General features: G+C 44.6%; 2 protein-coding genes across 4 annotated transcripts in view; one reads left to right on the top strand and one right to left on the bottom strand.

Moving 5' to 3' along the window:
* Positions 1 to 7445, bottom strand: part of DLGAP2 (DLG associated protein 2) — a 420471-nt gene extending 413026 nt beyond the window's left edge. For all 3 annotated transcript variants that reach the window (XM_079969732.1, XM_079969731.1, XM_079969733.1), the window contains exon 1: positions 7057 to 7445. Coding sequence is in view for 2 of the 3 variants with exons in the window: in XM_079969731.1 (XP_079825857.1) it covers positions 7057 to 7074 (18 nt within the window). In the remaining variant the exon portion in view is untranslated. The remainder of the gene's footprint in view (positions 1 to 7056) is intronic.
* Positions 7446 to 7686: 241 nt separating this feature from the next.
* ERICH1 (glutamate rich 1) overlaps positions 7687 to 26891 on the top strand; it is a 66439-nt gene continuing 47234 nt past the window's right edge. The window contains exons 1-3 of the mRNA XM_079970075.1: positions 7687 to 7823; positions 19673 to 19831; positions 26725 to 26859. Of these exons, the coding sequence (XP_079826201.1) occupies positions 7799 to 7823; positions 19673 to 19831; positions 26725 to 26859 (319 nt within the window). The 5' untranslated portion in view covers positions 7687 to 7798. The remainder of the gene's footprint in view (positions 7824 to 19672; positions 19832 to 26724; positions 26860 to 26891) is intronic.

The following is a 26891-nucleotide window of genomic DNA, read 5'->3' as shown; positions in this document are numbered from 1 at the left end:
CATGTATACACAATTCCCTCCACGGGAAATAATAATAGAAATTTCCATACCAGGAGGGGTGAAAGCTGATTTAATTGTTTTGATTACTGCAAATAGTTACAAAATTATTTGCCCCAATCTAAAGCTTTTACATGGAAGTAAATCACACTGATTTCAGCCTAATTCATATGCTCACTAATTGTATTGGGACAACTTTTACATGGTGAAAAAGGGTTTCTTCAAGATTTAAATAAAGCAGATTACAATGGTGATGTGCACTTATTTAGCGGTTTAGAGTATCCCTTGCATTTTCCACAAACTTAAAGGTAAAGCTAAAGGTAAAGGGATCCCAGACCATTAGGTCCAGTCACAGACGACTCTGGGGTTGCGGCGCTCATCTCGCTTTACTGGCCGAGGGAGCCGGCGTACAGTTTCCGGGTCATGTGGCCAGCATGACTAAGCCACTTCTGCTGAACCAGAGCAGCGCACAGAAATGCTGTTTACCTTCCCGCCGGAGTGGTACCTATTTATCTACTTGCACTTTGACGTGCTTTCAAACTGCTAGGTTGGCAGGAGCTGGGACCGAACAACAGGAGCTCACCCTGCCGCAGGGATTCGAACCACCAACCTTCTGATCGGCAAACCCTAGGCTCTGTGGTTTAATGCACAGTGCCACCCGTGTCCCTAGTAATTCTTAAAACCATTCAGGATGGTGGGTCAGTATTCTTCTCACTATTGAAAGTCAGGTGGAGATACAGAGGTTTGCCTAAGTCACCAAGTGATGTCACAGTTATGGTGAGATTTGAACTTGGGAACAACATCTACATACACACACACACAGAGAGAGAGAGAGAGAGAGAGAGGCCTTATAACCAAATATATACCCAAACATATATTATTTATTTGACATCTTAAAACTTCTAAACTTCTAAAAAACATTTAGAAATAAGTATAACATGGTTGTAGGCTGGGAGAAGACTCAATTTAAAAGGCTTATTGAAACCAGGTCCTCAGCAGGTGCTGAAAAGACAGAGGAGACTATGCATGTCATAATATTTAGCAGGAAGGAAATCCAAAAGGAATGTGTGCTGCAGTACTAAATGCCCGATTCCTGTATTGTGCAGAACACATCTCCTGATAAGATGGTATTGCTTGCAGAGCACAGTGATCAACTGGGTATGTAAGGGATGAGGTGATCTTTCAGGTGTCCTGGTCCTTAAGAATGATCACATATGGGTCTTGAAATATGAAGGCATATTCCTTCACTTCCACCACCATAATTAGTGTCCCTCACAACTTACACCAGGAGTGGGGAGACTTTTGCAGACTTGAGGGCCACATGCAAGAGGCTAAAGTTGTCCAAGCAATTAATGCAAAGTCCAAGGTCGCACTTAAGCCAGCCAAAAGTATGCAAGAGATTTTTGATGGGTATGTCCTGGTAGAGAAGCCTTAGAGAATCACAGTCAGCTCCTGGGGCTGAGGTTCCTTACTTACATAGACAATACATCAACTCAGATGGTGGTTCTCAAACCACCATGCTAACTCACTTCACAAAAAGACATGTTGAGCTCCACAGGTGTGAGTCCTAAGCTCACATACCATGAACTAAGTCACAGACTGCATGCAAACTATACATTTAAGGCACATCCAAAGCATATTTCCCCACCCCACCCCAAATAATTCTGGGCATTATTGTTTGTTAAGGGTTTCTGGGAATTGTAACCCTGTGAGGCAGAAACTACAGTGCCCAAAATTCACTGAGAGGAAGAATGTGCTTCAAATGTACTTTAAATGTGTAGTGCGTAGACAACCACAGTGAGCTTATTGGGACTTACTTCCAAATACAGTGGTACCTCAGGTTAAGTACTTAATTCATTTCGGAGGTCCGTTCTTAACCTGAAACTGTTCTTAACCTGAAGCACCACTTTAGCTAATGGGGCCTCCGGAGCACAATTTCTGTTCTCATCCTGAAACAAAGTTCTTAACCCGAGGTACTATTTCTGGGTTAGCGGAGTCTGTAACCTGAAGCGTATGTAACCCGAGGTACCACTGAACAATGGTACCTCAGTTTTTGAGCATCTTGGAAGCTGAACGTTTTGGAACCCGAACACCAAAAACCCAAAATAATTGCTTCCATTTTCAAATGTGCCTCGTAAGTTGAAAGACTTCTGCTGCGTTTGTTTCTTTTTTCTCCATTGACTTTGCCAACCACCCTTTGCACCTCGGTTGTCCAACGTTTTGGAAGCTGAACAGTCTTCCAGAACAGATTACATTCAACAACCGAGGTACCACCATAGAGTAGACTATAAAGGAAAGCAGATTGCTCATTTATAATGCTCACCCATTTCCGTGTTAGTGACCTCGCTGCATTTTAAACTGGCAATGTGTACACAGCCATGGTTAGCATTGCACTGTAAAACTAATGCAAGCACTGATCATATGTATGCATACCTTTAGGAGCTGAGCTTCTAGAAAGCAAAAGTAGTGCTAAGTAAATTAGTGCCAGAATTAGATCTTTGATAAATAACTGTATATGTCTCCAAATCACTACATACGAGCTAGTTCAATGCTGAACAATGCATTGGAATAAATGAGTCATAAATCATGATATACTTGCAAACTCCAGCCTTAAAGACAGAGAAATCTGGAAGTCTTAAAATGTTGCTGAATGTGAGTGGGAGACTTCTTTAGTGCAATTCAAATGTCATTATAACATTTGTTACATATAGCAGCAGCTACAGGACTATTGAAAACACACCAGTTGTGATCTTTCCTGAACACAAGAGCTATACATTCACTTGCAATCCAATAGAAGATGGTTGTTCCCGTTGAAATTGCTTTAGTCAGGAAGTAACAGCTCACATGGGGAGTGAAACAGACAACCGCTGAGTGAAAAAAGTGAATTCTGTGGGACTTCTCAGTGAAAATGCATAGTATTTGTCTGCACATCTATCATGCATGAAGTAACTAGGGCCCTGAACAATGAAGAACTAAGGAATTTCTTACAGTTTAGATTTCTATAGCTGGAATGAGAATAATGTGAGAATCAGAGGTAGATAATGGAGAATGTCAGAAATGGGGTTACACACATTTAGTTCCATTTCTTCTATCTAGGTTACATTAACTCCATCTGTCTCAGAATGTGACTTATGGAGTCTACTTTACTTATGAAGGTGTTTGTGGTTAGCTGGGGAAGTCATAAGAACATAGGCGTGAAAATTGTTTTTTTAAAAAAAATCAACAGAAACAAATATAAAACTGATGAAAATTGTAACGCCCCCTTAGTATGAAGTAGGCATTTCATAACTTGTGACCTATCAATGTGAACACAACCCAGCTGCTATGTACGGTGGCGCATCAGGACCATGATTAACCTGCCAGTCTCAGGCAGGAAACAGGAAGCTGGTCTAACAATTGGCGTCTAGACCTTAATATATTAAAAGCATTCCATTCAGAGCCAGTTTAAACTCTGAACTTTGGAGTGTCACGATGCTATGAAAAACCATGCAGTCTTCCATGAGTAGCCATCATAGTGAAGCTAAAACCTCACTGTTTCACGATCAAAAAATGTCTGCACTCTCTCTTTCTATGGGCATTTTGAAATTTGAGATGCAACCAATGCTTTGTTCATCAAGCCAATTTTGCCAGTTTTGTATCTCTTAACACTGAAAATGTTACACGGTGTAGAATGCTACTCTGACTCCTAACAATGCCGGACTGTGAGTCACCAGAAATCACCAAAGGACAATTTCAGGGCTGCATCAACAACACCACCTACCCCATTAACAACTTCTTCCTGAACTGCCAACACTCTTGATTCTTCTACACACGTGCTATGTGACCCACTCAATCCCAAGAAGTCCTATATGGAAAAAAGTACTCCTCCAATAAGTAGTGTGAGAAAAGAGAGGCTCCTCATTGTTCTGACTTTCCCCCATGGAGCAAAGGGGGAAGAGGGCTGTCCCTGCTGGGAGAGCAAGATGTATTACAATATTGTCTTATAACTTGCAGACCAAGTTAGCCACGCCACTTTACTGCAAGTGATTTGATTCCCACGTGCGGGTAGAATCACAAGCGCTTGATTATTTCTGTCTCCGATCTCCGTAAAGAAACCGACAACAAGCGAGAGTTTTTGGTCCTGCTCTTTCGCTTTGGGGGAAGAGCCGCGCAAAGTTCGCGGCGGGATTGTGAGCCTTGCTCTGCCAAGGATGGAGGCGCCGGGGCCTCACCTTCGCCCTGAATCACAGACGTGCGCGCCGTGTGAACCCGCTTGCCTTGGCGCGGAGCTGCTTTCCGCACACTGGACGCAAACGCCCGCGCAGGAATCAAAGGAACTCTTCGCCACCGAGAGACTCTTCCCCGCAGCTCGGCTACCGCAAAGCGTGAGGGTGGGGGGGGGGGGACCAAGCGGCGCGGTTCTTGCGCAATGCCTCGGGGAAAGGACGCGCGTGGGATTGGGTCCCTGCCTTGGAGAGCGAGCCCGGGTTTGAAGGCTGCAAGCCGAGATGAAGGGATCTCTATCTGGAAACCCTTCAAGCCCAGGCTCTGACTCACCCCATTTCAAGCCCTCCTGAAGCATTCATTGCTTGCATTGCTAAGGGAACAACAGGAGGAGAAGACGATGCATTTTGTGTGTAGAGAGATAGAGAGAGCAGTGAATGAGGAGGGAGGAGGCGGTTAATAGCACACAGTCCCCGTCCCCCCCGTCCCCGCTCCACAATAGTTTGCCTGCTTTTTTTCTGGCAAAGCAACCCTTCCAACGCCCTCCGAAATCAGCCTTAAAAAAAAAAATTAAGAGAGGAGACTCCGGTTGCCTCTTCTGCCTGCGGGAGGTGAGCGTGCAATTTGTCCCGGCGCTGTCTCAAGGCACCACGAATCTAGCTGGCACACACGTGCATGTACGTGTGTCCCCATTGCACTGGGTTTCTCACGAGGTAACGCTCCTTTCCCTGAGCTTCAGCTCGGTTCCATCGAGCTGCACCGTTCTCAATTTGTACTTAAGCGCGTCCAGAAAAAGCAAAAAAATAATAAAAAAAGCACCCTGTCATGCCTTGCGAAGCACGGAGTTTCTCGAGTTCTTTCTTCTGCATTGAAGCTGGTCGGGCAGAGCCCTCCGCTTCTTCAACCAGAGCCCCTCGCCCAAGGAAGAGCGAGGCAATCGGAGCTAGCTCGCGCCAGCATTAGCAGAGAACGGCGCTCGGCGCTGCCTGGAGCAACGAGGCGCACAGCTTCTTCCAGCAAGGGCGCATTGGACCACCGCAGCAGCAGCAGCAGCAGCCGGAGGAACACAGAGCGCGCGCGCCCGCGCACACGTCCCTCTCGGCCCGACACCTTCCTGGTGCGATCCCCGGTTTTGCGCTTGGGGGGCCAGAAGCAGCCTCACACATGAACTCGACCTTCTCCGCCCCAGCACCCCCACCCCTCTTATTTATTTCCCCCTACTTTGTCCGGGGAGAAGAGAGCACTCCACAGATGCACAGGCACCTCGGTCCCAATAATTCCCCCTCCCTCGATTATAACCACCACCCCACAAGCATCTCCACATCCTCTCCCAGCCCCCCCTTATTTTGGATAGAGAGACACACACACCCTAATCAGGGGCCCACAATGTCGCTTCAAGACCCTCATTTCCCCCCAACTGATCCTGGGTGGCGAGATACCTCATTTCCACCCTTCCAGGTACCTCTGCAAACCCCCAGAAGTTACCTCCGCATCCTCCATCTTTCCCTCGTTTAAGAAACTCCACATACACCTTAGCAGCAGCTTAAAAGCCCACCGCGTTATTTCTTGGAGGTCACATACACACACCCCGTGTACCCAGACTGGCACTGCAACACTAATCCACCCCACAAGAAACGAATCAGTTTTGGCTGACGAGAGATACCCCTAACTCACAAAATGTCACACCAGACTGTTAAGTCTGGTTGTGCTTGGAGGGGCCTCCCTTCCGACCCATCACCCAAGTTGCCTCAACCCCCCACCCCCCCAAAAAAAACCGTCCCTCGGCATTAATTTCGGGGCCTCTCTCTTCCCACAATTCAATATTACTTTCACCCCCAAACCCTCGAACTGTCTGATTCCATTCATTACTCCTACCCCACTGCTGCTGCCTCTTTTGTAGTTGCCCCTCCAACAGCCCCTCCCCCCAAAAAACGAAATCTGCTCCTTCCACAACCACAGATGGGTTACACCAAAATATACCTAAAATGTGCAGTGGCGTAGCGTGGGGGATGCAGGGGGGGGGCCGGCCGCACCGGGCGCAACATCTGGGGGTTAGGGTTAGGGGGCGCAAATTACTTGCCTTGCCCCGGGTGCTGACAACCCACGCTACGCCACTGAAAATGTGCACCCCTCACCTCCCCCCCAAAAAAGCCGCTTGCAGGAGTTGTGCCCACACAGCCCAGCAGCACTCCCACCCCCAGCAACCCCCCCCCAAAAAAACCCAGGAGTGGCTCTCCCCCCGCGGACCCGAAATAACCGCAGCCCCCGCTAAAGCGACCGTCCCCGCTGCCGCCTCCTCCTCCTCCTCCTCCTCCTCTCCCCCCCCCACCCCAAACCGGGAGAAGAGCAGCCCCCGCAGCAGCTGCGTCTCCAGCCCACGGCAGGCTGCCGCGTGGAGGGGAGAAAAGCGAGGCAAAGCCGGGGCAAGATCTCGCCTTCCCCCCCCCCCCGCCCCAATACACCGTTTCACTGAAACAACCCCAAGCGGACAGCACCGAGGGAATGAATGCACGCCGAGCCCAAGCCCAGCGGCAGCGACGGCACAGCGCCGGTTCCTCTCGCAGCTCCGCACTCTCCCCCCCCCCCCCCCGCGTGACTCAATCCTCGCGCCCCTCGCAGCTGGAAGCCCAGCAGCTGTTTCCCTCGCCTCCCGCTCCCACGGAGTTTGGCAGCGCCGTCCGGGATGGTTGCCGGCTCGCTCGCGCCCTCAGCCCAGGGGATGGGCGCTCGGGGGACCCCTCCACTTTTCCCTTACCGCCACCCCGTTTTCTCCCGGGACTCCACCATTACCTGCTGTCTCTCTCTCTCCCCCCCCCCTCCCTGCGCGCCCCACCGACCGACCCTCGACGCCCTTACCTTTTTCAGCGCTGACATTCTAGGGCACTATTCGCTTAGCAGAGCGCGGGGTGCATGCTGGGCTCGGCGAGCCGGGCGGAGGAGAAGCCGGGGCAGCAGCGGGACGAGGTGGCCGGGAGATGTTGGCGGGAGAGAGGCGGCGGCGGCGGCGGCGTGAGGTAGGACATTATATCTCCCGCCTTGGCTCTGGGCTTGTTCCCCTCAGGCACCCAAACCCGCGCGCGCTCAAGTAGCTGCTGCAGCGGCTTGCTTAATACTGTTCATTCCCCTTCCTTTCCCTCCCTCTCTCTCTCCCGCTGTCCAGGCGGTGGTGCTGCTATTTGCTGCCGCTGCTTTAAGCGACTGGTGCGCTGAGCTTCGCTCGCCGCCGCCGCCGCCGCCGCTGTCCAAGCCGCCCTCGAGGCGGAATTCTCACGCTCCGCGCAGGCGCGCGCGCGCTCTCTCCCGCCCCTCCCAGAAGGCGCGGCATGGCTCCGTCCCAGGCGCGGGCGGGTCAGACCGAGCGGGGCAGGGGCCTGTTCCGCGATTCGAACGCCGGCTGCGTGGAGACCGCCCCGCTCCATGCGCTCCGGACCAATAGGGAGCCGGCTCCCTGATGGTGGCCACGCCCCTCAGCCAAAGAAGGAGGAAGCGGGGACGGGTTGTTCAAGGAAGCGGAGCGCGCTGAGCAGCTGCTGCTGCTGCTGCTGCTTGCAAGGAGAGTGTTTTGCACGGGATTCTCCGCGCGCGCTGTCCGTGCAGGATGGCTCTCAGCAGGAGGACGGAAGGTGAGGGCCAGAGCACGGGAGGGGAGATGGCTGCATGTGCATGCAAGATGGGGAACAGGTTGTGGCCTCGGCTGCTAGGCAAGGGAGGTCTCTGGCTGGGTTATTGCTCCAAGGAGGGCGGTGAAGTCTAGTTTAAGTAGGGCCACCTTTGGGTGCGATTCCAGAGGTGGGGGTGATGGTGGTTAGAGGTGCCGGCAGGCATGGGCTTCTAAAAGCTTGCTAGGGACTAAGGATGTTGGGGGGGGGGGGCTTCCCAGGAAGTCTCCAAGAAGCGATAGTGCGCGCGTGTGAGTGAGAGAGAATTCAAGCGGCTTGCAGGGACTCCCAACCTGCGATCGGCTGGCAAAGGAAACCGGCCGGGGGCTGCGACGGCTGACAGGTGAAAACCGGGCTTCCTTTGTGCGAAGCTCCTGGGATTCCCAGGCAGCCCCGAGGCCCACCACCCACCCGTCTCTGTCCATGTTGGACTTGAGGAATTGGTTGGAAAATGGCTCGTGCAGATAGATATTAGATGCTGGTATCTAACATCTGTCAAACTAGCAAAAATGTATAGGATGAGTAGTAAAATCTGTTGGAAATGTAAAGAAAAGGATGGTGATTTTTACCACATGTGGTGGACATGTGATAAAATGAAAGAGTTTTGGGAATTGATCTATAATGAATTTAAAAAGATGTTTAAATATACTCTCCCCAAAAAAAGCCTGAAGAACTATTGCTAGGTTTGATAGGAGAGGATATTGAGAAGACGGACCAAAGATTATATTTGTATGCTACGACAGCTGCCAGAGTTTTGATAGCCCCAAAGTGGAAAACACAAGGAGATACCAACTGTAAAGGAGCGGTAGACAAAGTTGGTTGAGTACGCGGAATTAGCAAAACTGACACAGAGGATTCGCAGTCAGGAGGAAACAAAGTACCAACAAGAATGGAGTAAATTTATGGTCTATATAAGTGAGAACTGTAGAAATTTGAAGACGTTGGCAGGACTGAAATAAATCTTATGTCATGGTTTAGTTTTTTATTAAGGAACTGTGAATTAAGGATTGGAATAAGAAAACCTGGGAAGGGAAGGAGGGAAGTCAACAGCTCTACAGAGTATAAAGACAGACAGATGTAAAAAGACTTGAAATATTTGTTTGTTGATGTATTTGAAATGAAAACTTAATAAAAAGCATATTTTTTTTAAAAAAAGGAAAATGGCTTGTGCAGTTGTTTGAGGGAAAGAACCTGAAAGAGTTCTGGGAAGCCTTAAGCAAAAGGTAGACGTTGAGTAAAAGGGACGTGGGTGGCGCTGTGGGTAAAACCTCAGCGCCTAGGACTTGCCGATCGCATGGTCGGTGGTTCAAATCCCCGTGGCGGGGTGAGCTCCCGTCATTCGGTCCCAGCTCCTGCCCACCCAGCAGTTCGAAAGCACAATTAAGTGCAAGTAGATAAATAGGTACCGCTTTATAGCGGGAAGGTAAACGGCGTTTCCGTGTGCTGCTCTGGTGCCGGTTCGCAAGAGCAGCTTCGTCACGCTGGCCACGTGACCCGGACGTGTCTGTGGACAGCGCTGGCTCCCGGCCTCTAGAGTGTGATGAGCGCACAACCCTAGAGTCTGTCAAGACTGGCCCGTACGGGCAGGGGTACCTTTACCTTTAGACGTTGAGTGCTGAGAAAATGCTGTGCGTTGGTGGTCTTGGATGGAAGTCACATAGAATCAAGTTGGAAGGGACCCTGAGGATCATCTAGCCCAGCTCCCTGCAATGCAGGAATGTGCAGCCCGTGTCCCTTATGGGGAAGTCTGTCTGTTGTTTCCTCATTTTCCAAATAATGCATCAAATGTTTTCAAAGTACCTGTCAAAGCAGAACTGGCATTCCAGCCACAGGTGGGAAGCACCTTGGCATGAACTGGCCTGCATCACCTGGACATGGCAGCAAACCAGGATTCCATTAATAAAAGTCTGATTACTAAACTGAGAGGACCGTTCCCAGAGTACTGTTGTTCTAACTTCTGGATTCATAATATATAAAGAGTTGTGGTCCAGGAAGACAACCTGTGGACAGCCTGGGGAGACTGGGAGCGCTCCAGATGTAATTGACTCAGGAGCACAAATTGAAGTAGTTATATATTTGGGAAATGCATTCCTATAATTTGACAAAATTGGAGCATCAGTAATGCATATGAGGGCATTGCAGCATGAAGTGTAACCATTCTTTCTTGGTGGAGGTATTTATTTCCAGGCAGGTATGGGAGAGAAGCAAAACGCAGAGCATCATAGAACTGTGTGTATATGTGAGTGCTTGGCCATTATGGTGTTATGGTTGTCTGAACCATTGTGATTGCCAAGGATGGCCTACTTAGGGCCACACTATATATTATGTTAAATGTGCAGCATGCAACTCCCAGTGTCTTTTATTTACTCCTGGTATGCTCTGCAGAGGACCTTAAGGTCTATGAATAACCATAGTTTAGAGGTCCCGGGCCCTAAGGAAACCAGACAATCCTCCACCAGGGCCACGGCCTTTTCAATGATGCTTCCGACCTGGTGGAATGCTCTGTCCCATGAGACTAGAGCCCTTCAGGATTTAACCTCCTTCCACGGGGCCTGTAAGACAGAGCTATTCCGCCTGGCCTTTAATTTGAATTCAGCCTGATCTCTCCCCCCCCCCTCTCTTCCCTCCCCCTCCCCTTTTATGAAGATTACGCACTCTGAGACCCCACAGCTAATTCCCCCCTGGCCTCCTTGCTGGGCCAAGTAGGACTAATTCAGCCAGCTAGCCCTGGTGATTATCTAATGTTTATTGGATGGATTTTCCCCAGATTGACATTTGAACTTTGAATTTTATTTTTTTTCATGCTTTTATACTGTATTTTATGCTGCTTCTATGTTGTATTACAATTAAGTGTTGTTAGCCGCTCTGAGCCCGGTTTTCTGAACCAGGAAGGACGGGGTATAAATAAAAAATTATTTATTATTATTATTATTATTATTATTATTATTATTATTATTATTATTTAATTACAGGTACTGTACAGGTAGCAGACTGTTCTTTGGGATCATAGTATGAGGGGAAGGGAGATCTAACACACACACACACACACTACAATCCTGGTGCAAATACACACGTTTGTTTGAAAAAGATATATATTTATTTTAAATTTTATGCAGAACACAGCTACAACAACAACAATAATAACAACAACAGCAAAAAACAAAACAAACTCACTTCCATCACAAATAGAGTCCAGCTTCTAAACACATACATCTATAAGGCATTAGGGGAGATGGGAACATTGGTGCCAGTAGGACTTTGGTTGTTGTTGTTGAGCATCATAGGGGTTTTTTTTGGGGGGGGGGTGTCATTAAACTCACAGCTGAGGGCACTAAGGTTGAAATTCCCTTCCTCTCATACTGCAGTTCCAGAGAACAAAAGTCATCCTCCCATACCTGTAATTAAATAAGCGAGGGAAGAACCCACACACATAATTGCATGCTGTGCATTTAGAATAATGTGTGGCTTGGATCAGGGTCTGCATTTTAAAACAAGGCTGGGGAAGTTTCTCCCAATTGTGTGGAGATGTAACTCAGAAGAAAAATGGGAACTCTGCACGATGGGAGATCAAAGATCTCATGGTGGCATTACAAATGGATGAAACTCAATGGTTAATCATAGCTGGAGTAGACCCATTGAAATCAATAGACTGAACATGAGTAGGACTTGGGTGGCTATTGCCCATAGCTTTTTGGCTGGGAGGGGAGATACATTTTGGCTACACAGAAGTGTGTGCTTGTGATGGCTGTGTGCAAAAGAAGCTGTTCGTAGAGTAATGTATTTACACATATCTGAAATTATTATCTTTTGTAGGCAATGAAAATAAACCAATTCTGGTAGATTACAAGGCTAGGTTTCCTGCAGTGTCCAAGTACTTCCATATCAAGACGTCCCATCACACCTGGGGCAGTCCTTACCTTCATTTTGGTTTTCTGACAGTCAGATTCTTTCCTAGACCACCACTGCTGCAGTCCAGTATCCCACCCCAAATGAGCTGGGTGGTGCGGAAGACTGACCTGACTATAGGGTCTCCTTTCAATGGTGTACCAGTAAAAGAAAAATGCAGACCTGGCCCCAGATGAACCCCGCCCAGGCTTGCCCAAATCCTCTGCCTACTTTCAGTATCTAGAACTGAAAGGAGATGGGCTGTCTTGACTCCTTAGCAGCTGCCAGCATCTCTGCCACAAATGCTTCTGACCCCAATATAGTATAGCTGCACTGTGCGTAAGGCTCAGAGGTACTTGGGTAAGAAGAAAGATGACAGCCTGTTGGACTGAGGCTTTCCTTTTTAGCACTGGTCGTACATTTGAGTTTATATATATTTAAAAAGAAAATCCTGGCGTGTGGACCTTGACAGTTGCCCACCTATGCCAGGGGCTAATTCCGGGCCTGGTTTGAAGTATCTCTCTTTAAAAATAAAAATAATCATTTTTTATTTAAAGTTTTTGACATAAAATACAATAAAAGCCAAACTAACCTAGAGAAAAATAAGGGGGGGAGCAAGAATAATAAAAGGAAGTAAAGAAAGAAGAGAGAGAAAAGAACAGAACGTAAATACAATCCCCTCTGTCACAATTATGTCTTAACCCTTATTCCCCCCCCCCACACAGTGAACCCTTCCAGCAATCACCTGGCAGCTTCCCCCAGCCTCCCACCCTGGGAGATTCCCTCTCCCTTGTCCCTCAGACATGGCCCTTCATCTTCCGTCCATCACCTTTCTGTGTATAAAAGCTAAAGGGAACCCTGACCATTAGGTCCAGTGGCAGACGACTCTGGGGTTGCAGCACTCATTTCGCTTTATAGGCCAAGTCATGTTGCCAGCATGACTAAGCTGCTTCTGGTGAACCAGAGCAGCTCATGGAAACGCCGTTTACCTTCCCGCCGGAGTGGTACCTATTTATCTACTTGCACTTTGACGTGCTTTCGAACTGCTAGGTTGACAGGAGCAGGGACCGAGCAACGGGAGCTCACCCCTGTGTATATATCTTCATTAATCCAAAACGCTGAACTGTTTGAAGTCTGTCTCAAGTCTTTCCAGAAATTGAAATGCAATGGGTTACTGCTCCAAGAGTTGCCTTTTCTGATCTTCAGAGAGCACTCTTACTGTGGCTCCAGTGAGAAAGGAACTGAAGTCATAATCTCCCAGAGGTGCTTGGAGGGTGACAGAGTAATAGCTGATTATGCCGACGTAACACTTTCTGAACAGGAGCATAAATATCCTGCAGCGCACACATGAAATCATTGGCTGTAGTAAGTTTTTCTCCTGTTTACTTGCCAGAATATTTACCCTGTGGACAGCTCATAAGTCATTTAAATATGGCCACATATCTCTCCTGGTGACTTGAAGCAATCTAGGTGGTTGGAATGCTTGGGACACCTCTTATTTCAAGATTACTTATGCACAGGCCAGAAAAGTGGCATAGGAATCGTGTTTTATATACGGTAGTCCTGAGCCAATGGAAGAGGTGACTTCAACAGTAGGAGCTACAGAATGTGACTGTTGTAACTTTAGCTTCTCTGGAAGGAGTGGGGGTAGAGCTGATGTGCAGCCAGAATGTGCTGAGAATTAAGGAGCCTAGCAAGAATGAGCCCTGCAGGTAGGACAAAATGAAGATGTTAATTCTAATGCATAGCAAAATGATTAAGGATGGGAAAGCAGCTGTTGAGCTTCAGTCTGCCAGAAGAATCCAGGTAGGCTGCAAGGTTATGCATCGGTATGTACTGGCTCCTGGGTCCGGTTCAACTTTTCCACTGAAATTGGTGGAACAAGGCTAAAGTGCATGTTGCGTTGGAGATTAATGATTCGTATTTCTTAGTGTCTTTTCTTTCAGAAATGCAGCTGTCAAACTGGCTTCTGTTGGCAGGCAGGGGATTAAGCCTTCTATCCCTACGCAATTTTCCTGGTCAAAATCGCCCTTCTCAGCTGCTGTTTGCCCCATAAGGAAAATAAATACTGGCGCCTGCTGTTGGTCTCCTTTTGCCATTGCTCCTTTTCTGCCTCCAATGTTGCTTTCCAAATTTTGCACAGCCTTCAAACTTGTCTTGCAGTCAACAACACTGCTCCTCCTCCTCCTCATCACTTTTTCCCAAATCCTTTTCTTTGCAGAACCTTCCTGTATCTTGATTGCTTTCAATTAAATTACATCCTTGATGCTGCATATTGTCAAAGTGTCGGAATCGTTGTCTTGTTCTCTCCCACTGCTGTCCCTTTATCCGAAAAAAGATTCCAGTGACTTTTGTGTCTGTAAGAGAAGAAAGCTTGGAAGGTTGATGCTTGTTTTCCTAGCCCGGCTTTTCTTTTAAGCACCATGTAATTTTGTAGAGGGACGCGGGTGGCGCTGTGGGTTAAACCACAGAGCCTAGGGCTTGCCGATCAGAAGGTCGGCGGTTTGAATCCCTGCGACGGGGTGAGCTCCCATTGCTCGGTCCCTGCTTCTGCCAACCTAGCAGTCCGAAAGCACATCAAAGTGCAAGTAGATAAATAGGTACTTCTCCAGCGGGAAGGTAAACGGCGTTTCCGTGTGCTGCTCTGGTTCGCCAGAAGCGGTTTAGTCATGCTGGCCACAAGACCCGGAAGCTGTACCCCAGCTCCCTCAGCCAATAAAGCGAGATGAGAGCCGCAACCCCAGAGTCGTCTGTGACTGGACCTAATGGTCAGGGGTCCCTTTACCTTTACCTAATTTTGTAGAGCACTGTTGATGTTGCTTTCTGTTTGCATATGAATAGGAAGTGGACAAATATTTGAGTGATGCTTATAGGAAGTTCAGTACTAATATTTGTATGTCTCATGTAAAAGCACTTTGTGGGAGGAAAACCTTGTCCTGCATAATAGTAAACAAGCTATGCTATCTTAAGTTGCAGCTCCTATAATTTACGCAGTTGCACATCTTGCTCAATATGTGTAAGACAACTTTATTAATGCTAGGAAAACCTTTACTTTGGAGATTAGATGTTGACACAACTTGGGTTTTTTTTTGAGATCTAGAGTTGTCTTGCATAACCTGTTGCCCTGTTGATGTGTCCTTCCTTCTTCCTTACAATATTGCTGTTTCTTACCAGGGACCTCCCCACACCCCATTGTAGGCTTTGGGTTGGAGAACTTGCATTTCCATCCTTGTAAAAAACAAAACCCATGTTGCACAGCTTCCACCAAGCTGTTGGAAAACTTGTCCTCGTTTCCTGCGAGCCTCCTGTTTCGTGTGCGTTCTTCCTTGCCCAAATGGCTCCCTTTCTTTCCCCTTGCAAAATGCTTGTTGCCCTCACCAGGGCACCACTGTTGCTCATACATCGGGTACGTTGTGCGTTGGCGAGGCATTGTTCCCAGGGAAAGGCCTTGAACCTTTGCCTGGGGGAGGCGTTGGCACTCTATGCAGGCTTCCTCCTTTCCATTGCCTATGTACGGTAGTTGGCGGACTGTGAATAGAACGGCAAGCCTTACCTCTGTGTCTTGACCTGGCATAAGAGTGGCTTTCTGTGGGTTGCTGCTGCTGCTTGGGGTTCAAACTTCTCTGTGTGAGGGGAGCCCTGCAGTTTTTGGCTTTATAAGTTTGGCTGCCTCCTTATCCGACTGGGACCTTGCTTGCGTGTTGCTTGGGTGAATGGTAGGGTGATGTCATTGCAGTGTTCCTGCTGTCAGCTGCATGCTGATTAGCACATTTGGTGTATGGTTTGTATGGGTTATTAGCATAAGACATAGAAATGATGGTGCAGTTGCCAGGGGTGCAGTAACTTGTGGTGTGACTTGTTTTCACAGCTATTGTTTTGCATTCCAGATTGCTGCTGAGAGTCCATAGGATTGCAACTAAATGTATATTCAGCTGCGGGGAATGCTGCATTAGTTTTCCTGTTTATAATGCTAGTTCCTCTGTTTCCCCAGTTTCTAAGGTCCCTTTTATATACTGCATTACCAGTTGCATTAGGGAACTGCAGCTTTTTCATTGGCACCCCACCATGTCACGCTAAATTGCATCCACATCACCACTAGGTCTGGTGTGAAACAACAGCAGGCATGTCTTCCCCATTGTTTTTTTTTTTTTTACTAATGAACAATTCCGTTTCCCCCATGATTCACTCATGAAAACAGCAGAAAAGAACTTTACTGCTCTAAATTTCATCATGGGAGTGACTTGGAAGTGGGGGGGGGGAGGTGATCAATGAAAACTAAGGGAAAATTACAGCACAAAACTCCTATGATTTTGTGGGTTAATGGATTTTTACTGGAAGCATATAGCACACAAATGAGTCCATTAGATTCCACAAGATTTCCAAAAGTCGCTTTTTTTACCTTGTATGCTATAATGTTATTGTTTTAGTTAAATAAATTGTTTAAATTATTATTAAGGAAATGATCAAACTGATCCATTCTTAAAGAAATCAGTCCTGAGTGCTCACTCGAAGGACTGATCCTGAAGCTGAGGCTCCAATACTTTGGCCACCTCATGAGAAGAGAAGACTCCCTGGAAAAGACCCTGATGTTGGGAATGATGGAGGGCACAAGGAGAAGGGGACAAAAGAGGACAAGATGGTTGGACAGTGTTCTCGAAGCTACCAGCATGAGTTTGACCAAACTGCGGGAGGCAGTGGAAGACAGGAGTGCCTGGTGTGCTCTGGTCCATGGGGTCACGAAGAATCGGACACGACTGAATGACTAAACAACAACAACAAGGAAATGATTATTTTTCTCCTTCCAATAATGTACAGCAGAAAACATTACCAATGCTGTCTGAATCCAGCGTACATTACACTGATGTTGGCCATGATGCAAGAGCAGGCTGTAAGAGTAGCCTTCAGGTGGTTCAAGGTCCAGAATTCCTCAGCAGTTTTTAATTTCCATAGTACAATACTTCTGCTGACCTTCCAAAGAAAATGGGTGCATTCTCTCTCATTTGCCCATCTTTCTTTTAATATGGAGAAGTCTCTGCCCCATTTATTTTTATTTTACAAAATTCCAATTTGAGAAAGGTTGCAGTGGCATTCATCAGGATATCAGTTCAGAGAATACAAGCTGACTTGAGTTTCCAATTGAAATGTAATCTTCTCTCCTTTCAACCCTGTGTGTCCCAGGGTAGGTGTAACTATGTGTTCAGAATGGCCAAGTCTGCTTTCATTGTTGGCATTTTGCTCCTTTCCATGCTTGCAAATGCATACCCAGAGTGTATGCATTTCTAGCTCCTCCTGGCAATGTGCTGAAGAATAATACACCGCTGAAAAGCAGACTGTGGGGGGTTCCTTGCTTCTCATAATCTGACATCTGATTCTGAAGCTGCCCTTTGGGGTGTGGGGGTTTTAGTGGAGATAGTTTTGCCATGGTCATTAAAAGCCCATTTATTTCTTTGCCGTCTGATTTGATTAATGCAATGAATATTCGCAAGCTATCAAGTGGTTTGATTCATGGGTCACAACTCTGCACAAGCAGTCGTAAGTGTATGCATTGGTGAAAATGGGTTTCCTTGACTCTGCTAGAGTGCCCATGAAACACAAGCACAACTGATCCCATAAAAACTGTTCTAATAGGGAATATCCAAATGAAGTACTTTTCATTTCCACCTTGTGGTTCCCTGCTGCAGCCTCCCAACATGAGATAGTATGCCGACTTCATAGCATGTAAGAGAAGTAACTGAAGATCAGTTGTCAACAGGGTGGATAAAAATCAGTGATTAAAAAAATGGATTTTTAAAAAATTAAATCGGATTTTTAAAATTTCAATCAGACTTTTTTAAAAAAATGCTTTTGGATGAAAAATCATTCTAAATATAGTTTTCTATTTAAGTTACATTATAGTCCAAAGGCTATTCATCAGGAAATAAGGATTTGTTTTAAGTTTTTCATGTATGCTAAAACTCAGTCTGAGTTGTGTTTTTTTTTAAATTGTTAACCACACCAGTTAAGAAACATGGATACATATGTTATTGTTTGAGTTAAATAAATTGTTTAAATTGTTATTAAGGAAATGATTATTTTTCTCCTTCCAGTAAAGTACAACAGAAAAGTTGTTCAAAAATAACTTATTAATCCTCACAATAATTTCATAATTATTGGTCTATGTATATCTAATAGTATAACCAAATCAGTAAATTTTTTTATATGACTGTAAAAAAACTACTCTGAAAATTTTTTATTCCAAAAATGAAGCTTTCATCTGGTTGTAAATATTAAGATTATACCAGCAAGAATGAGTCTTTCTGTAAAAAAAATGATTTAAATCAAGTCCTACTGACTTGTGATTTAAATTGTTTTGATTTAAATCAAATCAACCCTGGTTGTCAACAATGATTTTGCATACATTTTATGTAAACGTAGATGTGCCACTTTCCCACCTTGCTATTAGATCACAAAGGAGTTTGGAAGGTAAACACTGCTTTTCCTGTAACCACCGAAACTAATTTCTTTCATTGTTTCCCCTTTCTAACAACATAAATTGGGTCGTCTTTACATTGTTTCTTCTAAGTGTAAATTGTTTTGCTTTGATAGTTGTTGAGAACCAAGACTGTAGTGAATATGCACTGGACAGATTTAGACTCTGTTTCTGTTATGTCGCCTCCTACCTTTTTATTAGACATTGGATTTCAGCTGGGATGAACTTCAAGCCGCAAATGATCATACCTAGACATTTAATGAAACCAAAATGACCCACAAAGGCGTATTAGCTTCCAGCACAAATAGGATTTAGTACTAAGTGCACAGGAATTTTGCAGGAACAGCTCTACTTACTTACCGTATTTTTCGCCCTATAGGTCACACTTTTTCCCCTTCAAAAATGAAGGGGAAATGTGTGTGCGTCCTATGGGGCGAATGCTGAAGCCTGGAGAGCAAGAGGCGTCGGTGCGCACACAGAGGGCACCCCGTGCTTCACGCAGGTGTCTGCAAGCCTTGCGCGCCCGGGGGAAGTTCCCACGGGCTCGCAAGGCTTGCGGTTAGCAGCCTGTTCTGGGGGCTGGGGTCGGGAAATTTTATTTTTTTATTAATTTCCCCCCAAAAAAACGAGGTGCGCCCTATAGGGTGAAAAATACGGTAATAATAATAATAATAATAACAATAACAACAACAACAACAATAATATATTTATACCGCGCCCATCTGGCTGGGTTTCCCCAGCCACTCTGGGCAGCTTCCAACAAAATATTAAAATACAATAACCTGCATTTAGGCTGAAACAAAAACTGAGATGTAGTGACTTAAAAAAAAAAATCCTGAAGGACATATGAAACTTTGTGAGCAACACATATGTAGACTCCAATCATGGGATGAGCTAAGTGCTACGATAGTTGGAGGTAGTTGCTCAGTGGCTTTCTATTTCAATACTTCAGGGGTTTTTACAAATTAAATAAAATAAAGTAAAGTCCAGCCGAAATCAATGAAGCACTTTAAATGAGCAGAGCACGAACTATTTATTGAGCACTGTAAAGGTCATCCCTAAATTTTCTCCCTAGCCAGAGCTACTTGAATAGAGAGTGGAAAGAAGCAAGCAGATGTGGCTTCATTCTTCACTTAGTCTGCAATTTAATGCACTTATGTAATTGCTTCTTGGGAAAATGGAAAAGCAGGGGTCTAATTTTCTCCATATGCGTTCTGCACTTCCTACGATCATGTCATATTGTTTGGGAACAGATTCCGGTGATAGCTTCGGCTAGAGCATCGGGCAGCCGCGCTCCAATTTCACCTCAAAGCGTAACCTCAATTTTTGCCATGGTATCTCCCCACCCCCATTATTAATTTTTATTGAGGTTTGTGACATGGTTGTAGTGCAAGAAGTTCAGGCCTTCTATCTGAAATACCAACTGTAATGGATAAACTTTATTTCTTATTTCTTTTAGTGTTCAGAAAGAAGGTATTGGAGAGGCTCTTTCCTACTCCTGTTCCACCTGGTGTGGCTTCTTCAAGTGCAGAGAACAGCACTGCTCCCAGAAGTCCAGTTTTGGAGCAGGGAGGTCCTGAGAGTACCACAATTTTGCAGCGACAGTCCAGTTTACCAGGTATAATACAGCTTGCAGATCGGGAGAACCTATGACTTAACATTGGGAAATCTGTTGGACAACTGTCACCTTGACAGAGGTGTTGCACAAAGTGAAATAAAATGATGTGCATTGTGCTTAGTTGCACAACAACAACAATAACAACAACAACATATTATCATTATTATTATTATTATTATTATTATTATTATTTATACCCTGCGCATCTGGTTAGGTTTCCCCAGCCACTCGGGGCAGTTTCCAACAAAATATTAAGTATACTATAAAACATCAAACATTAACAACTTCCCTAAACAGGGCTGCCTTCAGATGTTTTCTAAAGCTCAGGTAGTTTCTTATTTCCTTGACATCTGATGGGAGGGCGTTCCACAGGGCGGGTGCCACCACCGAGAAGGCCCTCTGCATCCTTGCAATAAAGATATGCTGCTACAAAAGCCATTTCTTGGCTGGGGAGGGCGGAGTATAAATAAATTATTATTATTATTATTATTATTATTATTATCTGAGGTAGTGTCATACAGACCATGTTTAAGCACGGCTGTTGGGTTCAGACATAATGCCAAAACATAAAAAAGCCACTACTAGTAATCCAACAGCAAATGATGGATTCACATCATGGTTTGCTGCTGGAAAATAAACCATAGTTGGTCTGCTAGGCTGAGATCAGGCATTACTCCAAACCATACTCTGGCTAAACACAACATAGCTTAATATTACATGTGAGCTAAGCCAATGTGGTAGGCATTGGTACAACCATTTGAACCCATTATTTAACACAAGCCATTCAAATGTGTATTTTAAATACAGTGATATATTATATATACACACTTTCTGTTCCCTAACCCTTCCCAAGGAGATGAAACCACAGAATTCATGTGCTTACTGAGCATCTCCAATATCTAAGGATGTAGTTTTTAATAAAGAGAGAACATACTTACTATTCTCTCTAATTGCATTCTTGGTGAACTCTTTATGAAACAGAATACCATTTAGTGGTTTTTTACTTAACACTTTATTAGAGTTGTACATCAAGTAAACTGAACATAGACACCCCTGAGTTCAATGGGTTGCACCACATTTAACCCCTTGACTCATCCAGTGCAGAGTTAAATTTCTGATTAACTTAGTTCCAGCTAAATTTTTAGCTTTAATGTGGAAACATGATCCATGTTAATTTTGCAGTAACTTAGCATGAATTCTGTTCATATTTCCAAAAGCTCATGGCAGAAGATGCACATTTGGACAGGAGGACGCTGGTCTTGACTGAAAATGTCCTAGCAACATCCTCTAAGAAGCTTGGGAAAGAGGGTACTTCAAAACACTCTTTTCTGATGAGAGCAGCTTTTGCATCTCATTTGGAAACCAAGGACCCAGAGTCTGGAGGAAGAATGGGGAGGCGTACCATGCCAGATGCTTGAAGTCCAGTGTGAAGTTTCCACAGTCTGTGTTGATTTGGGTAGCCATGTCATCAGCTGGTGTTGGTCCACTGTGCTTCATTAAGTCCAGGGTCAACACAGCTGTCTACCAGGAGATTTTGAGCACTTCATATTTCTTTCCACAGACGAGCTTTATGGGGATGCTGACTGGTTAGCCAGCAAACTTGCCTGACCTGAACCCCATAGAGAATCTATTTGCTGATTTCATTTAATATTCTAATTTTCTGAGATTGTTAATTTGGGGTTTTCATCAGCTATACGCCATGATCATCACAATTATAACAAATAAAGGCTTGACATATCTTGCTTTGCATGTCATGAGTCTATCTCATATATTAGTTTCACCTTTTAAGTTGAATTACTGAAATAAATGAACTTTTCCACGATATTCTATTTTTTCTAGTTTCACCCGTACATTTGACAATTGTAGGGAAGAATCCAGTTGGCAAACTAGGGAAGCTTTTGATCCCTCCCCCCCCCCATGTCAACTGATTCACCCCTGCAAATGATCTCTGCACCTTCATTCATGTGGCCACACAAATTCCAATTTCAAAGCACAAGAGTGTAAACGTATACAAAGACTATAAATGTATATGTCACACTGGTAGTGAAGGCGGTACTCTCCTTTTCCATACAATTTGGGAGTATTTTTCACGATAAACCTCTAGCAGGAAGAACTGTAATTTTTTATTACTGGATATCCTGTCATTCAAAATTACCAGGAAACAGAAATCTCTTGTTACACAAATAATAAGAAATGGTATATGTCTCGCAAGAGTGGCATATTTATTGCTGGAACCAATAACCCAATGCCGCAATAAATCTTGATTTTAGCATGACCTTTTTGATTCAATGTAGGCGCATCTTCCTAAGTTACGTTTACATGAATTGATTATGTAAGTGCATAAATACCTTTTTCTTTTTACTACTTCAGCAGTACTGTTGTCTTAGACCTGGATAATGTTTGCATGCATTTTAGCATGCCTCTACTAGAAGCGTCCAAAGTTTCCCTGGTTCCAAAGACTTGAGTATCAGTGATATATTGGCATACAAGGCAAACCTCCTCTATACATATTCATAAGGAATTTTGGCAGCACAATAATGGAATAAACAACTTTTCAGACTGATTAAAACAATTCGTTTTAGCGGTTAATTACTGTGGCAAGAAAGAGCAACGGACTGTAATTACTACATTGCAGAGCAGACTATGACATTTTAAATACCTTTCAATCAAGAATTTGTTTACTGGTGACTGATTTTATGATAACTATCAATGTGATTGTTGATTATTCATAATGTTCTAAGACCATTATTTTTTTCCCATCTGGATCCACGAACTGCTGTTTTTAATTCAGTCTCTGTTTGGACATCTTATCTCTTCCCTGATGCCTTCTTTTTTTTTTTTAATAATTTTTATTAAGTGGCCAGTCACATCAAATTAAATCACATCGCATAAATTCCAAATTACAAAGCCAAATTTTAAAATTTTGTTGGGGGAACCCATACTTCAAGATCCAAAGGGGGATTCAGATCATCTTCTTCTTACTGCATTAATGTCCAAATCAGTCCCAATCAGTCCAAACAAAGTTCATAATTCTATCCAGTCTTATCTTGGTGTTTCCACATCATATCTTGTTCATATAATTTCTCTTTATCCTTTACGATCTCTTCTGTTAGTCTCCTTAAGCCGGTAACAAGTATAATAATCCTGTGTGGATTTCCCGTTCCTCCACTAAGTCCAGATGGTTTCCATATATCTCCTTCGTAGATAACATCACTCTTTCCATCGTAAATTTTGGCATTTGTCGCTCTTAAGTCCCACCGAGGAGTTGATCGACGATATGTAAACAACTCTATTTCTCTCTTTCTCCTCCCAGACCCAAGAGCTCCAACAATGCCTCCCAAAATGGCGACGGCATTTTTAATTGCGTCATTCCCAAAACTCTTAGCTTTCCAGCTTCATCTTGAAACATTGCTTTGGATCGAAAGTTTATCTCCACACAGCCTTAAATCCACAGCTTAAGTCCTTAATTTCTGACTCATTAGGGGAGGGGATTCTTGTTAAATAACATAGAAAAAAAGGAAGGCAGGTTTTTTTCCCCCTCCCCCGCCAGTCATTTATGGTACCGTATCTTGACGTATCTTCTCATATTTTATTCTTGTCTTGTTATCAGAGATCTCTTCTGTCAGCAGTCTTTACTCCCCTTTTTCCTTGAAGCATGTGCAATTAATCTCGTCCAAATTGTTTCTTTTGAAGATCGTTGCAACTAGCGGCGCGAATCAGGGACGGCGTCGAGGAGTGCCGGAATCCCACAGGAGGGCTTTGTGCCTAGTGCCCCCACCCCCACCCCCACAAATTCGGGGGTAGTATAGGGCACAGCAGGCAAGGGCCGTCCCCCCCATAATCCTGGGGGGGTTAAGGAGGCTAATTACCCCCATCATAGCCTCCAAATTACCTCGTGTGGGTCGGAGAGATGTTATTGTCAGCCATCTTCCGATGCGCCACCTAGTGGCCCCCCTCTTCCCTGATGCCTTCAGAAGGTTTTCTCTAGAGACCCAAAATGACCATTACAGTTGGGCTTTCTCTTCATTTGGGGTCAGCAATGGGGTGGAATTAATTACTGCCCGCCTCCCCACTTCAAATCTTCAGAAACTAGATAACAATAATACAGTGTTCTGGGTTGTTGTTGTTTTTGTATTCTGAAGACCCATATCAAATTGTTCCTATGAAGGTATGTTTGGCTTGTGACTTATCCAAAGAAGTTCAGATAAAGTCAGCATGCCCTTACTTACTGGGATAAGGCAATACTAACAACAGTCTGTGAATGTAAGTGTAGACAGTTGGATAAAATGTGGAGGGGAGGGAGGGCTTGCCTGCAATAACTTCTTTGACAGCCTGTTCAATGCTCTACCTTAAGTTTAACATATAATCATTAGAAGTTTAGAGTTGGAAGATACCTCCGAGGGTCATCTAGTCCAACCTCATGCAGTGCAGGAATCCTGCCCACAGCTGTCTCAAAGTTGTTGACCTTTTTTTGGGCAAATTCACAAAAAAATGAAGTTTTTGAGCTACTTTTAAGCCAAATCACCATTTTAGCGATTTCCGTCCAGAAACTGCTTCCGAATGCAGTATTCCGGATATGTCTGGGAAATTACGGACGTATGGCAGCCCTAATATATGTGCTAGAAACCTTGTTTCTGAAAATAAATAAATGGCTTTCTCCGATTTCAAAGCAGAAGCCCCTTGGATATCATGAGGGAAGCAAGAGCCACCTTAAGCCTTCATTAATAGTTTAGGAGAGTAATTATTAAATGCGTGCCCATGAGAAACACGTTAAAAAAGTGAAATCCTTTGCATGTTTTACTTGGAAGCAAGTGTTTCTATTCAGAAGGAGTTACTGCCAGTATCTTTTCATCGTTCTAGAGGCTGCCCACTGTTTCTCTGCATGTTTCATTGCTTTGGCTGTTTCTAACAGGGCCAGAACAGGCATCTGGTCAGGTGACTTTTGTCTTGTAGCCTCAGGCCAAAGAGAGGAGGAACCAATGCAGAGAGTGGATTGAAATGTAGCAGGCCACAGCCTTATCAGGGATGGCTTCACAGACAGGTTGGCATGGCAAGGATCCAGCTTCTAACAACCCACCTAGCAAGAGACACAGCGATAATGCCTTCCCTCTGGAAAGGTCCGTCCAGAACAGTGAACCCTACGGAAACATGGAGAACGGGACCCTTTGAGAGCGGGGAATGTTTATACATCAACATTTTCTTGTACAAGAGCTTTAGTAAGGGTATACCTAAGCTACTGGAAATCTTGCAAATGCAGAACTTGTATCTCCCCAAAACCTTTTGCAGTTCTGTTTTTGAACGAACTTTCTGCAGGGAAAGGAGCCTGCCTAAAAAAACGTCTCCAGCGGAGTCTAACACCCTTTAACTTTCGCATTTGCTTCTCATTAATTCCAGCGCTTGATTTAACACCTCATTATTAATCAACAGTGATAGGAGAAATTGGATCCAAGACTTGGCAGTTTGAGGGATTTAGCATGAATTTAGGGAAATGAATTTACTTGAATAGTTTCAATTAATTTTGCCTTGATGTCTTGTCTTTTTCAGACTGCATGATTAATCAGTTTGTATATCTTGGGCTGCATTTATTTCTGTTTTCCATTCGCGACCTCTAAAAGAGTTGGGTTTAGACAATGCGAGGTGCAGGGCGGAGCTGGTATTTTGATGCTGTCAGAAACAAATAGGCAGCGGTGATGAGATGAGCACAAGGAATTCAGTCTCCTGAACCCTGTGAAATGTCCTAATTTCTTCTGCTGAACAAAAGAAATTAAGATGTCTCGTCAAGATCTATGGGAGGCCCTGCTCCGTGAAGTCTGCAATGTTCACAGAAAGCTGACATGACCTCATGAAAGCAATCGTTGTGGGAGCAGGCGTTCCTTCAGCTCTGTTCAGTTTCTCAATAGCTATAGATTTAATGGCATAACTGAATTTTGGTGAGTGTGGCCAAATTCTATTAAAGCTGTCTCATTAAGATGCTTTTCAGAAGTGTACTGTAACTTCTTTTGAGTGGGGTTCCTTATGTTCCTTTCATCCACTCTGCAAGGTGATTTGTGAGAGAATTGCTGTCTTTATTAATGCGCATCATAGATCAGAGCAGCATTTAAGCGTAATTATTTTTTGCAGTAGTATTCCCAGCAGCGTTTATCAAATTTCATGGAAAACCAGAGACACACTGGGCTGCAGATCAGGTGCTGCAGTTGATAAGATGTAGCTTTTGGCTGTATCCGCACTGATGCAGCCTTAGTGACCATATCTATGTGTTCATGTATGTCCCCTCCTCCCTTTTCCTTTCTTTTAATTTTTATTCAAGCTTGAAAGAACAGAGAAAAAGCATATACAGAAATAAACATAAAAATTCAAGCATTTTAAAACATTTAAAAAAAACAATACGTAAAGAAGAGAAGAAGAAAAAGGGAAGATAAAAATTCGTCTATCAGCTTTAAAAAACTGATGTAAAATTATTACTTCATAATAACATCCAACTTTTCTACTTACCATAAATCAACCTCTTTCCCAGTCTTCGAACCCTGTTTATGTAGTTCTGACAAGGTAAGTGGGAAAGTTCATGACAGTTCTGCGAAATTGTTCACCTGAAAAAGCACAGCCATAATCAATTGGTGTACATTTCATTAGTCGGGTACCTCAACTTTTCTTAAAGAAGATAAACTGATACCATGAGTCACCCCCACCCTGCCCCCAGGATTCTTTTAACTGGGCACCACTGGTAAAGCAGATTTGTTGTTTTTATTCACATGGAACAATTTGTCAGTCCACCTGCTTCAGTCTGTATAGCTTCTTCCTGCAGATGAGGGCAGCCAAACCAATTTTCCCTTATTTTTGTCTCTGCCAGAGCAGTGCAGCCAACTTGAATAAACAGTTTTGTTGTTATCTTCTAGGTGAAAAGTGTGTGAGTCTGCCTCCAAGGAAAATGTACACAGTGAATCCACCCCCCGGAGATTATGTACCAGCTGCTAATAATGAACCCAGCAATGGCAGCTCTGAGAGTGATGACAGCGATGCCAATTCTCCAGGTGAGACATTTTTCTTGACCGGTGCGCCCCTC

The sequence above is a fragment of the Podarcis cretensis genome (assembly GCF_951804945.1).
Source record: "Podarcis cretensis genome assembly, chromosome: 3".
Lineage (NCBI taxonomy): Eukaryota > Metazoa > Chordata > Lepidosauria > Squamata > Lacertidae > Podarcis > Podarcis cretensis.
This window is presented reverse-complemented; position numbering and strand designations above follow the sequence as displayed.